We start from the raw sequence: 14,536 nt of genomic DNA, 5'->3' as shown, positions 1-14,536 counted from the left end.
TGATAAAAACAAAACAGTTTGTGTTTGCTCTAACACGGCTCTCACAATGCTCTAGTAGCTCTCATTTGTAGGCAAATTTGCCAAAAAAGAGAGAAAGGTCACACAAGATCATTTATTAAGGTCACCTACGATCATTTGTTTTCAGTGTGAAGAATATTCTCTCGTTTTCCCACAGTAAACAAGTTGAATTGTTAAGAAAGACAGAGCACATCATGATCAATTCCCCTATTAGCAAGGCTTATTCCACTTAATCATGTGACTGGATATACAATAGTTTCCATTCCGAGAATCCGCACAGGAGTCTCATGATGACTGCAGGCACACAGTCATTACATCTTTGGCACTAAACGCCACTTTTAACAGTTAATGCTCAGATAAGTAGCAAAAGATTGCAACACACCCAGTTTAGGACAAAAAAATGAATATAAGAAAAAGGCAGAAGCAAACACTCGTATTTCTCACCAACATTTTGTCACATACCCAATACAGTCAAGGGGCCCATGCAAGTATGGTAGCTCTTGAAAGGACTGGGGTGCTAAAACCAAATGAGGAGACAGTCCATGCAAGTCTTCAACTGGCCGACTATTTGTCTGCTACAAACAACCTGCGGAGGCTCATTTTTTACGATCTCCGAGCTGCGCACACAACACAAACAAGGTTGCCACCCCGTTTGGAGAAACTGTCTCTAAAAACCAATCTTGCCACGGGTCATTGAATAGCCCAACTTAGCCTCGTTGTTGATAAAGGACATGATGCCCAGGTAGGTCTCAATGAGGAGGGGTCTCTCCAGGATCAGGACTCCGTTGGCCCGACCAGGCATAGGGTTCTCCTTATGGGCTCTCTTCACCGCCTGAACAAGCTGGGTCTGAAAGTTGTCCAGCTGTACATACGAGCAGAGATAAATACCCAATGAAAAAAAGAGCTATCTTTACAGTAAACCCTGTCATTCGCTGCGAATCGCTAACCAAAAGAAGTAGACTACGACTTTTATTATCAAACAGGACAGAGCTACGTGGTTCTAACGAGTCTAGATTACCAGCCCAAAGTTTGGGAAAAAAAAAAGTGTGTCCAATTAAACCTAGTCTGAAGGGATTACCTGGCAGAGGGAGGCTACCTTCTCATCTGCGTGGGACATGGGGTGCTCTGTGAAGGTGGCGTAGGGCATATCTGTGGACCACGGGTTCCAGCGGTTTAAGAAGGAGGCTCGGGGACGCTTGTCCCACTGGACACGAACCCCAACACCATCTCTTCTGTAAAAACAAGGCCCTGTAAATACTGAGGAGGTCATCGTAACATTTTGTTACTGTTATTGGCCACGTCATTTTGGAAGGCATTCCGAAGATTCCAGTTGCTTCACAATCTACACATGACATTTAAAAATAATAAACTATATTTATGGAGCACATTAGTATTCTTATAGATTTGTGACAATATGTTAAAATTCACTTTTATGACAATTATGCTATTAGCCGAATGAAATGTTAATCTCAGTACAAGCCGTCGTGCCCCAGTTACTCACCGGGTCTACTTCAGATACATAAATGCTTCCTTCAATGATGGGCCCTTTTCCCCCCAGACAAAAACACTGTTGCTAAGAGTTACTGGCACTGTTTTTCTGATTTTGTTGTTGATTTATGTCCATGCTTTTATCAAGTGTTACAGCAGGCTGAGCCAAGTCTGCCTTTGGCGGCTTGTTTCTTGACATTTCTCTGCATTTCTCCATGACAATTTGTCCAAGTTGTTTCAAACGTCTATTACACTCAATAGAAATTGTAATACAAAGATTTATATGGAAAGGACCAAACAATTACTGTATGTGGCAATGGAGGCAAATCAATTACAATCGTAATGCTGGTAACCAAAGTTTTATCAAGGGTCAAATGAGGCATGCATACTTGTTCAGGGATTTGGGCGGGAACTCAAACTCGCCCACTGAGATGGTGTCGACGGCGTTGAGCGAAATTCTGATGACCTGCTGACACAGCAAATTGATGAAGTCGTACTTGCACACCAGCAAGGACCTGCGCATGCGAAGGAAAACCAATTTTTGGTTAAAGGGAACATAATATAGAAAATTGACTCTTTAAAAAGTGTAACTGCGCACTCATTAAGTGTGAACTAAAACAATTAAATTAATCTTATGCCTACTTGCGAAAAATAAATGTCGATGAGCAAGCTGCTCTGTAACAGAGGAGTTAATGCACATACAATGAACAAATAACTTTTTTAACTTAACTTTTTTTCTAAAAGTGACATGAAAGCACATTGATGTGTGCTTTTTGTCTTACCTGTCCGTAATGAGGACAAGTCTCTCCTTCTCGTTATTCCAGTGGTCAATCCTGCACAGATGATTGGCATCATACTTTGACATGATAACTCACTATTCGATAGCAGCAACACACTTGCGCTCCGTACTCATTCAAGCCAGTTAACGCATTTTTGACAACATTTATTGTGCAGACCTCAAAAGGCAAAATCAGAACTCAGCTCTCTCGTCAAAACAAACATTACTTTCTGCCAGACTTCAGTGAAGTGTGCTCAGTCACTCAACCATTTAATTTATTATCTATTATTATCGTATTTTATTTGGAAATGTTTGACGCTTCAGCTTCCAGTAGAAGTAACACATGAATGACGAGTTTCAGAGCTACTTAAGATGAGCGCATGGTTCAAGATAAGAATGAGACTTACTGAGCCAGAAGCCAGACACTCAGCACTTCTCCATCCTCAGAGGGAAGCGCCACAGTCCGGATGTCACTGACCGCCTGTTCGATGGTACCTGGCTGACATCAGCATGAAACAGATGATGAGTCAGCCTCCTCACAATCATCATCATCATCACCACCACCACACCCACACTGCTCGACTTGAAAAACCTACTAAGCCACATATTTGTACTGTACTCTGACTTCGGACTGTCATTGTCAGTCAGTCATTCCATCATCATCATCACTCTTTTTACATGACGAATGCAAGCGTAGGAAATGGTCGTCGTACCCGGAACACAAAATAGTCCTTGACTTTGGCTTGCATGGTGGGGTTGTGCACATGAAAAGGCGTCAACGTTTGCAGTGGCCCGCAGCAGGCTGCAGTGGCTCCGTGTCCCAGGCTCCGCCCGTCCCCCGGCGGTGTGAAAGCGACCTCCACTCCTTCCTCGGCCTCGGCCGGATGGAGAACCGCGGCTCCCGGACTCTCGGGCTCCACCGTGTCGTTCAGCTGAAGCATGGCGGAAGGGAAATTCCTCGACGGAGAAGCAAAATGTTATTTGGTGGAAGCACACTCGCCCATTGCGCACCAGTAATGTTTTGTTTGTGGAAGTGCTTGCTTCACTTCCGTCTCTGAGCGTCTTCTTAAAGGGACAGTCGCCAGTTAACTGCGCCGCATGGTCTCATCTGGTCACACTGCAAGGAAAACAGACTGTACGATGATCTTTTTGATGAAACCATTAATATTAGAGTAATTTCTGGTTTGTCAACCCCTAACCCTGTAACCTTAACCCTTAACCTTAACGTCCAACCCCAAATTCCAACCCTGACCCAAACCCCCTAACCTTAACCCCCAACCCTAGTTTGGAATCATCCTCCAAAACACTAACCCAATAGGTTGTTATATATAAAATTTTTATTAAATGTAAATTTATAAGCAACATTCCAATTTTTTGGACTGATTCAAACCACTAACTTTAATGTGGTGAGCTCATGCCAACTTTTCTTTTGTCACAACTCCCAAATTAAAACCTATTCTTCAGATTTTGCTTACTTTCAGCTCTATTCACATTTTAACAGATTCAAACTATTCCACTTTTAAACTTAAACTGTTCAGATTCCACATTTAATTTTATTTCACACCTTTCCATAACATTAAGTATCATTACCATTCCTCATGATTCCATATTGCTCAATAGCTTTTAACATCATTTCCTATATAATTTTTCACAGTTTTTTCATCTCGCATTTGTTAACTGTGGTGCAATTTCTCACAAAATTGCATTCTCGGGTTGTGTCTTAATGTTCCTATTTGCAATAGTCACATGATCCTTATAAGCAAGTAAATATGCTTAATGTTGATGTTACAAATGAATATGGTGTCATCATGGGGTAATGAGTCTGTCAGTGAAGTCTTAGCTGTGTCAAAGTCGATGCCTCAAGATCCCGTTTTGGAGGCATGAAAAAAATACCGATTGTTTTTTCCAACAATGTTGTGCATATGCTCGTTTGTATCCTAATACTAAAGATGGTTCAAGATATGATAGGGAGGAAACAACAGCAAAATCCTTGGAACAACACTCTTATTGTTTCCTTACCTGGAAAAAATAAATGAAGAGGTGAAAATTCCATTTAAAAAGCACACCGGTTTTATTGCATATCAATTTCATGTATAAATTCTTCATAACATTGGAAAGATTACATTTGGTATACATTGCTATTCTACAGAATTAACATCAGTCATGTCTTTTCAATGAAATTTTTCTAAAGTACATCTTCAATAATCACAAGCATCAAAAGAATTGCAATTTCAGAATTGTTCAATATTATTCTACAATCCTTTATTGTTTTTTTTTTTCCTGTTATGTCTTCTCCCACAAGTCTTCTTTTATTTCTTTAAGAGCCACTTGCCCCACCCAACGTGTAAGGCAGTCAAGAACTTGAAGTCAAACCTACTAAACCTAACCACATTTACAATAAGTGCATCTACGGATTTTTTTTTTTTTTTTTATCTTTTTTTGATTTGATACACAATTCACAAATGGACATAATTATGACCGCTAAACACATCATGCACAATATCATATTTTTTTGTTGTCAGTTTTCAACAAACATAACATAGGCGATATACAACTCAGATCCAAACGAACAAGCACCATCCATTTAAACCCATATTTTTCCATTATTTTTTTTTCTTCCTTCGGACAAATGCACCATATTTTCCATCTTTAAAATACTGTACAGTCAATAAGAAACAATATCTATTTTTTTTTTTGTCTCCTGTAACAGTGAGCGGGAGGGGGGACAGCAACCGCGTTCCAATATCTTGTCGACCATCTGCCAGAATAATTTCTGAAGTGGGAAAAATGGAATGCTTCAATACCTTCAAAGCCTTTACACAGCGCATTCTTACTACAGTAGTCCATGACTTGACATGAATCACGACATAGAAACGACCCACATTTTTACATCTTATAAAGGTAAATAAATGAAGAGATTTATCAAACAAGAGACTTGTATCTTCAGAAAAATGAGATGATGCAGCAGTCCTCGTGTAGCCAAAGAAAAGTACAGTGTTCCTTCTGTCCTGTCGTCGAGACCTAAGCCTGATCAGGGTATGGCTTGGACCCATGTGGTTTCATTAAGTGCTAGCTTGAAAAATACAGCATCAGGCCGAGTTTGAGGATGACGAGAAACGCCTCCCGTGATGTCTATCTACAGCTATCTACAGTCCAAAAGAAGTCATGTCCTCCTGCTACTTTATGGAATGAGTTTGACGTCAGGAGAAGAACAGGAGAACATCCGGTAGGGCCACCATTGATTAAGAGAAATTTTATTCATGAACGACCGACTAGCAGAATTGTAATGCCAGTAAATGTAATTTCGATGCTTCTTCTGGTTTCATGAGTCTAATTCATCAATAAGGTTGGACAAATGGTCCAGGCCTTTTGGGCAACATGACATTTACATGTTCTTATCAAATCCTGACAGATTCTACTTGTCTTATAAAGTGTGGTAATATCTTTTTGTGATACTAACGGCAAAGGCTCCCCCCATAATAATACTTAATACGGGTGAAATGGAACTGAAGCAAGAAGCAAACTAAACACGGCAGGACATTACAGTGCCACTAAAACTACAACTATCTTTCACTATAAATAATAACATTTCATGGATCGTTTCCGTTATGGCACACCAAAACTGGAAATTCTCAATCTCTCACTGGTGTTTATTCCTTCAGCAACCAAAGGAAAAAAAAAGAAGAAGAAAGAGGACTTTTCCTTACTCTCGCACCCACCACCTCATACAGAATGAGCGAACAAGCAAAAAATAAATACTACATACACACATGCTTCTGAAATCAAATATATTGGAGCAAGTGGAAATGAAATGATTGTCAGAGAACAAAATATTTTCTATGGGTTATTTGGCACGTGTCACCATCGCTATGAACAACTAGGTTATTTTGTACACCATGTGACATTATTATACAATTTTGGTCCTTCTCTAAAATAATTATATTAATAATTTAGCACGAAGGTGCCTACAACAAAAGAATACTGCGGTAACTAAGAGGAAAGGAAGCAAACATTTAAGAGTGACATGAAATGATGAGTGACTGAACGATTGCCAGCATGATCAAGCTGGTAAATCCACTAAAATCAATTTGCTGTGCACATTAAAATCAGTCTGTGTGTATTAATCGTTCATTTCCACACTCCCGTTGATTCTGCAGTCGGTGACACGCAATCCGCGTGGAGTTTCATCTGGAGTCAAATGTCACTTGAAGAGAAACAGCACCCCCTTGTGGCCATGTCGTCTTAACGCTGTAGTGCGATTTTTTTCCTTCTTTTTCTTCTTCCGGGCATCACACAAAGAGCTTTTAGTGACACGAGTCATTTAAGTGTCTAACAGAATGTCACGTCAGCTCTCTGCTGTCCCCAGGTGAGACTGAGCGCACTTAGGGGGATGATCGGGAAAGTTTCAATGCTGTCGAGAAGCATTCATCATGTATGTCCTTCACATCAACAGGAGCTTCGCAGTGCTTTCTTATAGTCTACCGCCTCTATCTCACAAGCACGCACGCACGCACGCACGCACGCACGCGCACGCACGCACGCACGCACGCACACGCACACGCACACACACGCACACACACGGAATTCTCCGTTCTTCATGACGACTTGTGTCCACTCCACTTGTGTCTCTAATCAAAACTACTGTTCCTGCCACCTTCTACCACACCAACCTCCTCTCCATTTCTTTCTCATGTCTAGATGTGGTTGAGCGGGTGAAAGCTGCTCGTCTCAGACGATCCGCCTCCCATGCCCAGCCAAGCATCCAGGGAGTTCTGGGAGGGCGTGTGCAAAGGGTTGTTGTCGGACAGAGACAGCATCATTGCATAAGCCTGCAGGAGACCACACGAATATTGCCATATAGTTTAGTTGGGATGAATTGATATTTTATTTATTCCTTTGACACAGCTTTCACTATCAACATACTTCATTTCTTTAATCGTGATGATATGCTGGTGCCGTAAAGGTGGAGTTTACAGTGATAAACACCTCTTGTTATACAGTTTAGAATCTAAAAAGATCTGATCATAGGTATTCAAATATTTATTTTGGGGAGGGGTCATAATTATCACTCTCTGGCCCCATCTTGTGGCTCTAATTTAATATGCAATTATTATTTTTCAACTTTTAATAGTGTGGATACTGTAAAACTAAACAATCAGAGAGACTATAGATACGGAAGGCACCACCAAGAGGGCCATCAAAATCTTTAAAACCACTTGAATAGGCAGACAGAAGTCTGAACATCCATGCAGTTAAACTCCCTTAGATTTGAAGCGAACAGCCAAGTATTGCATTCACAATGTTAAAAACCCACAGTGGAACCTCTAACATTGAATGTCTGTATTGTATTAATATGTATTAATTACAACCGTGGAAGCGATCTTTTTTTTTTTTTTGGATGAATTGAACCAAATCAGAGCTTGCCCACCATCCGGGAACAGACTGTTTTTGATCTCAGAGGTTCCCCTGTATTTTACTTGTTATCGTGTCTTTGCTTCACCTACCTGGGTTTTAGCCTGCCTGTACAACGTCTCTTTCAAAGTCTCCGACTCTAGCGATGTGTTAAATATGTCTTTAACGTCAAAATGTTGCTCATCACTGGCTGCTTTACGTAATACATCCAGGCCTTTGGGAAAGCTGGAATGACCTTCAAGGTCCAGGAGAGAGCCTTCCTCCTCTAAACACCTGCATGCCGGCGCAAGTGGTGGGCCGAATATGAACGTGAATGCAAATGAGAATGGATTCAAGGAGGAAAATGGTTCAGGAAGATGTTAAGTTGAATGAAGGGAAGAGAAAAAGAAAGGACTAATTAGTCAGATGGGAGAAAAATGAGGCAAGAAGAGTTACATGCATTCCTGAACCGGTTGCTTGCCAATTGAAGGGCACAACATGTATACGGACAATGAGTTAGGCAATTTGAGTCTTTTAACTAAATATTTAAATTAAATTTTCCATTATTTTTTTTTTATGACTTGTAACTGAGATTTTACTACTGTCACCATGAACTTTACATTACAGCAAGAAACACCATAATTATAGATGTGTAGATACATAATATGAATACACTTTTCGGACAGTGGTGAAGGTTGTTGACCAACCTTGCCAAGTGTAATTTTTTTTAAAACGCTCCCCTTTAAATAAATTAATATATTCCTAATTTCATTACTTTTTGTCTCTTCTTTTAAAGACACATTTCTGAAGAGTTATATTGTTATGTCATGGATTAGTACATACTTGTATGAGTAAAGACTGTATGAGTAGCTGCGATTAGTTACAACATTGCTAACAAATGCCAGTAAAATGAAATGGGTACCTGCGAGAGTGCTCGTAGCTCATAGATAATGGAGTAGTCTCTTCCTCGTCCTCCTCCTCTTCATATGCGCGTGTCGCAACTGGAGACGGGGATTCCGGAGCCTCATCGTGAGACTTTTCAGTCAGGCTGCCTTCCTCTTCCTCCTCATCATCCCCCTCTGCTTCCTCTTCCTCCTCTTCCAGCCCCTGGAGGGCCATCTTGGAGTTGGACCTGTGGCCACTCGGGTGCTCCCCCTCAGAAGGGTCAGATCTGCATGCATCAAGGGAGGAAGGGTTTGTAATGGCGCCAGATGTAGTAATCTTGTGTTGTCCAGCGAGCACACTAACAATGCGGGTACCAACCGTTTTCCAGGGGACACTTTTGAAACAGCACCCCCACATGAATAATTGGAAAAGAGACATCAGATGTGCCATTTCCTTTTAGTTTGCCGCATGTGAACAACACAGTATATTGTATCAGAATACTATAGGTGATCAGCTCGGCACTATTCTGACCTGCCATCTGTACAATCTCTAGCCAGAAGCCCAGCTGCCCCTTCTTCAGCCCCAGACCACATGACATTGCTCATGATATCATTTCCTGTGGGACAGCAAAGTTATCCCTTCCTTTCTTGCCACACAGCGGACATTTATCAAATCAGACAGGACTACCTCTGGAGAGGCGAACACGGGGATAGGATTGGGTCATACGCTGTGGGTGGGTAAACATGGAGAGGTGGACTCCTCTTTCAATCTACATTAAATATTACTCTAATCAAATCACCAGGCTGTTTAGCTGGGAAAAAGTCCATGCCTGCATCCAGGGAAAGAAGCCTAGCTCTGACATCGAGGGGCCCTGGGTTTTGTCATTTACTCTAAACACGTCAGTGGACTGTTTGGGTTAGCGGACAGGGCCTATGGGTACGGGGGATGGATTGGGGGGTGGAAGAGCTCCATCATCTGAGGATCTCCTGGATAAATGCCTCAACCTGAGGCCCCGCTTTGTGCTCCCAAATGCCGGACCCCAAGTCTCAGACCAGCTCAAAGCTTTTATTCTCTCTTATTGAATCTCAACATTCTATGTATGCAAATAGCCAAATCATTTGCTCTTTGAAAGTACCAATGCTGACTAAGCATCTCTTACAGGCCCACCTGGTAGCGTGGCAGACATTTGTGTTCCAAAATAAAAGCTTTGCCATGACTTGGACTATAGGTTTTACTGCACTGAAGCTCGGTTGCAAGGGCAATTAAGAGCAAATACGGATAGTCATGCATGAGCGTGCGTTTAGAGCTTGGCTTCAGTCACTCAGAGGGCAGAATAAACACAGAGCTGTCTGGTGGGCAGACAGAAAGCATAACACAGTCTGAATGACTGATATTAAAATGTCAGGCCACCTTGTTGTGGATGACACTCAATATTGATCCCAGATGGCAGCTGGGCTAAACTACCACACAGTCTGCTGTGGAGGAAAGGGATGATGATGGAGGGATGGACTGTGTAAAAACAGAAACATCTTTGTCGCTGAGAGTTTCCAAAGTATCGAGTTTCCAAAACTGACAAATTTGTTTAAATGACTGTAACGTGCATGTCAGGCAAGTAGTTAGCCTGTCACTTTGGGAAAAGTGAAGAAACACTATGAACATGCACACCAATGGCTTGTCCTCCTGGATGAATCTTTTATACACTAAATTAAAAACTGGTCATGAATGAACAAATATGTTTTTCAGTTTTGTGTTTAGCATCAGCACCCACAGATAGATTTTTTAAAGTTTTTTCATCTTCATGTGAACAATTTATTAGTTAAGTGCAATAAACCTGAACGGTGTCAGTTGGAATTAAAAAAAAAACGAACAAAACGAAAATCACACAAGTTAGCAAAATATTTCTACTGACAAATGCCAGACATCAACTCACATCTATTAGAGTAAAGCTTTACATTATGTAGTACTATCCATTCTGTGATTTTGGTCTCTGTGTTTATGAACTTCAGAATTTCTCTCTATGTCATGGAAGATTTTACATTGCCTCAGTCTGGTACCTTTGCTAAATTGTTTGCTGTTATTTTGAACAACATTTCGTTCCATACACTCAGTTTATTTGAATGGCAAATAAAGGAAGTCTAAAATGTAATTACGGCATTTTCTTCTTGCCAGCATTTTCCTCTTGCCATCAAACTGTAATGCACTAGGGGGCACTGTGCATTAAGCACTGTGGACTACCTGCATCCATAAAAATAATGAGTTGACTGAACACTGGAGTGACGATTACAGGTCTGTTTGAGGAAATAGTTGAGGGTTTGACACAAATTGCACAAATTCCCATCGCAACATTTTCTGCATGATTATGTTTGATTATTATTATTATTATTATTATTATTATTATTATTATTATTATTATTATTAATATTTTTACCTTTTGTCCGTGGAGCTGGAGGCCTGGTTCATCTCACTGTTGGAGATGAAGTTTCGGATTTCGGAGAAGTACGAGTCCTCCTTCTCATCTAAAAGTGCATGATTGTCTGGCTCGGAGTTTGGCGAGGAGATGGTGGTTCCTAGGTTGGAAAGCATCCCAGACTGTTGGCTCACTAGTGGGGAAAGTGTGCAGACATACACATCCGCGCACATTAATACATGCACAAACGATGAAATTTAAGCGCACACACACAGGTAGACGCCGCATGTTTAGTTTAATATTCATCAGCCATATGGAAATGGGTAGGATGAGGGTTTTAATGGGCGTTATTAAATCAAGCCATCTTCCCATCAGAAAAGATTTCAAACATGTTGATCATACTTCTTACTTTAAAAATTAAACTGTCAAATAATATAATAAATACATGGAAAAAAAACATGTCTGTTGACGTCGCAGCAATTTACAAGATTTAAATGAGAAAAACATAATGACAACTAATGACCATTTCTTGTTGGTTTATACCCTCATTTTGAAATGTTAAGCAAACAAGGTTTATTCACTTTAAAATGTCACTAGAGTGGCAATCATAGATGCAGTGGATGACTTCCATGCTGGGCATAGAGAAGCTGTTTTTGGCAAAGCATATGGAGAAATAAGTGTGAACTCTTGAATGAAGTGGCTTTCCCACTTTGCGTGTTATGGTTGTTTGCTTTCACGTCACTAAACATTTTATTAAGGGCAAGATTTAATATTTTCCAAACGGCTAATGTGTACCGTTCATAAGTCAGCCCATTAACAAGGCAAGTTAAATAACTCCAATGAAGTCTCTATTAAGAGGGACTCCTACCAGGAATGTTCTCATGCTCGTGCTTCTTGAGATGGCGGTCGAGGTTGGTCTGCTGACCGAAGCAGCGGTTGCACAGGTGACACTTGAAGGGTTTCTCCTTGTTGTGGATGTTGCGAACGTGGCGTTGCAGGTTGGACGAGATGCTGAATGAGCGGTCACAGTACTTGCACCTGTTAGGGCACACATAGAGAGCAAGAGAGAGAGAGAAAGAGAAAGAGAAAGAGAACATAACATAAGGAACAAAGAGGATTGAGAAGCTTCAACCTTTCTGCCTCCAATCTTTATAGAATGAGCAACTCATTCACATTTACGACATGAGAAATAAATAATACATATAAATACACAAATAATACATAATTCTAATAATTCCTAGTAATACCATAATACTAGAAATACCTGTAAGGCTGTTCGCCCGTGTGTGTTCGCAAGTGTCTGGTGAGGTTTGCCGAGCGAGGGAAGATTTTCCCACAGTACCTTCATGGGAGAATGAACAGAAAAGCAGGAAGAGGAAAGGGTATAGACAAAAATATTTATGTATTTGAGCATCCTTTGAAAAAACCCTTCATCAGCGACAATGTGCAGCACTGACCTGCAGGCATAGCGTTCCTTGCCCTTGCGGAGGATGGCATCCGAGAGAGAAGGAGGAGGGGAGCGGAAATTGAAGAGTGGGTGAGCTGTATGTTGCAGTGAATTGGGCGGCATGTCCAGTTTTAGTGCACCAAAGCTTTCCAGTTTTTCTGTCATGTTCTCCATGGCAGACATCTGAGGAGATGAGGATGGGGTGGTGTTTGTATGTGTTGAAAGAAAGATGTATCATGATGAATAAAAACAGACAAACATGTTGAATATATTGAGACAAATAGAAGGGCGAAAGTAAGTTCCTCCCATCAGCGTTTCAGCATTTGTCAAAAGTACACCCTCACAAAGTATCTTCTCAACTCCCACTAGCCTCTCTTTTCTTGGCCATGTTCTCACATCTCTGGGGAGCTGGCTAAATGAGCCATTCAAGTGTTCCGTATGGCGCTGCACAATATAGTTTGAGATAACCCCAACTGATAGCTGCGGCCTTCCCCCGAGATACTTGTGAACAAAGGGGAGGTGGGGGGGCGGGAGGTAGTTATGTAGGAGTTTATTTGCCAAAAACAGCTTACATCCTTCCTTTTTTAGCGAATACGGGACGGGAGAGACACAGGGACAGACATGCCGTCTCAATGTGTTTATTCGCAGTCTGAGAACAAGCTCAGGGCGGGTGGGTGTGGGGGTTTTGATTTTGTCATGAAGACTGAATTAATGGTGGCATTGTTATTGGATCATTGGGAAGCTTACATGCTTAAAGAATAAGAATAAGATGAGAAAAGTGTATGTTAGGTGGATTATAACAAGAAATGGTATGTCTCGGGACGACACGTAAAAAGGTTGAGAGTAATAAAAGCTTTTGTCTCATTTAGGCAGGGTGGTGGTTTGCATGTCTGCCTCGCAGTTCTGAGGTTTTGGGGTTCTAATTTAGGATCTGGACATTCTATGTGGAGTCTGCATGTTCTCCCCATGTTTGCATGGGTTTTCTCTTGATACCGCTGGCTTCCTCCCACATTCCAAAAACATGATTGTTAGGTTGATTGAAGACTTTAAATTGTGGCTAGTGATCAGTTTACCCTGCTTCTGCTTCTCGCCCAAAGTCAGCTGGGAAGAACTATTTGCAGAATTACTGTAGCTATAGCACCGCAGTGCTCATTGGTAATTAGGGAAAAAAATGTAAGATTGTTGTTTTGGTTAGCATGTCAGGTAATCAATTTCTTTCAGTTGTGACATCATTCATTGAACCAAGAACCAACCAAGTATATATATATAAAAAAACAACATATGCCCCAGATGTGTGTACTGCAAAGTCACAGTTGATAGAGGGCACAGATTTTCAGGTCAGATTTTAAGCGGTTTCCCCGACAAGAGCCCCTTATTCTCCTGGACACAAACACAGGATGTCCTTGATGGACACGGTGCTATTATCTAGCCAGCCAGTTCACAACAGAAAAAAAATTTGAAGGGGGTTTAGATTATGAGCTGGCCTGTGGGCTCCCACTACATGAAACAATGCCATGTCTAAGATTAGTGAGGATACAATTCAAGTGCTTACTATTCATTAAAAAAAAAAAAAAAAAAAATCATTCTTTGCGATCAAGATTTGTACAGGCAGAGTCTGGGGACAGTCGAACAATGTGCGTGATTATCAAAGGGGTTGCAATAACAGGCTGTGTCTTCTGAAAAAGGTAGCGTGACCAAGTACACAGGCGCCATTCAATAAACAAAGGAAGAAGTCATACAGCCCTTCAGAACATAACATCTACAGTGTGGAATGATGGCACACGGAGGCCGATCAATTCAGGTTGTAGCAGTGTGGGAGGGAGAAGAGACGGATATTCACATCATGTACCTTTTGTGTAACACCAATACTTAATCACATGTGGTAATAATCAGAAATACCTAAGAGGTGGTTCTTTCGACTTTAGAGTAGCACATGCACTATTTAGCATACTTATTCTGGCACACGTTTTAATGTAGGTCTACCTGCGGATGAAAGAGCTGCGGTGAAGGCCTGAGGAACTTCTCCTTCAGAGCTCCTACAGGGTCAAGTAGCTTCCTTTTCTCCACCCTGCTGGACCAACAGCAAGGCAGAGGGTTACATACCAAGGTCTGGCATCATCTG

General features: G+C 41.2%; 2 protein-coding genes across 4 annotated transcripts in view; both read right to left on the bottom strand.

Annotated features, from left to right (window-relative positions):
- Nucleotides 1–98: 98 nt before the first annotated feature.
- tprg1l (tumor protein p63 regulated 1-like) lies at nt 99–3,354 on the bottom strand. Of its 2 annotated transcripts, none has more exons than XM_085912001.1 (6): nt 2,998–3,354; nt 2,692–2,783; nt 2,289–2,339; nt 1,896–2,021; nt 1,115–1,250; nt 99–880 (listed from the first exon to the last, which is right to left on the bottom strand). In XM_085912001.1, exons 1-6 carry the CDS (start codon nt 3,223–3,225, stop codon nt 686–688), a joined length of 828 nt encoding a protein of 275 aa, XP_085768127.1. In that variant the 5' UTR covers nt 3,226–3,354; the 3' UTR covers nt 99–685. The 2 variants fall into 2 exon arrangements, with proteins under 2 accessions (XP_085768127.1, XP_085768120.1); XM_085911994.1 differs by having other exon boundaries at nt 1,097–1,250; nt 2,998–3,350.
- A 977-nt stretch (nt 3,355–4,331) lies between these two features.
- The window catches only part of prdm16 (PR domain containing 16), a 199,615-nt gene continuing 189,410 nt past the window's right edge, over nt 4,332–14,536 (bottom strand). The window contains exons 14-21 of one of the 2 annotated variants that reach the window (XM_085911926.1): nt 14,398–14,485; nt 12,425–12,597; nt 12,232–12,309; nt 11,836–12,005; nt 10,989–11,160; nt 8,598–8,846; nt 7,789–7,969; nt 4,332–7,113 (exon numbers count right to left, since the gene is read on the bottom strand). In XM_085911926.1, the coding sequence (XP_085768052.1) occupies nt 6,979–7,113; nt 7,789–7,969; nt 8,598–8,846; nt 10,989–11,160; nt 11,836–12,005; nt 12,232–12,309; nt 12,425–12,597; nt 14,398–14,485 (1,246 nt within the window). In that variant the 3' untranslated portion in view covers nt 4,332–6,978. The other variant, XM_085911917.1, reaches the window with a different exon arrangement.

This window comes from Syngnathus leptorhynchus, chromosome 1 (assembly GCF_054491065.1).
Source record: "Syngnathus leptorhynchus isolate UIUO chromosome 1, UIUO_Slep, whole genome shotgun sequence".
Classification (NCBI taxonomy): Eukaryota; Metazoa; Chordata; class Actinopteri; order Syngnathiformes; family Syngnathidae; genus Syngnathus; species Syngnathus leptorhynchus.
Note: the sequence above shows the minus strand (reverse complement) of the source record. Positions and strands in the feature narration are given on the sequence as shown.

Coding starts and splice junctions, on each gene's coding strand:
- tprg1l (XM_085911994.1), bottom strand. CDS start 3,225: ATGCTTCAGCTGAACGACACGGTGGAGCCCGAGAGTCCGGGAGCCGCG. Junction 2,340..2,691: donor AGTGTCTGGCTTCTGGCTCA/GTAAGTCTCATT, acceptor TCATCTGTGCAG/GATTGACCACTGGAATAACG. Junction 881..1,096: donor AGGTAGCCTCCCTCTGCCAG/GTAATCCCTTCA, acceptor TCGTATGTACAG/CTGGACAACTTTCAGACCCA.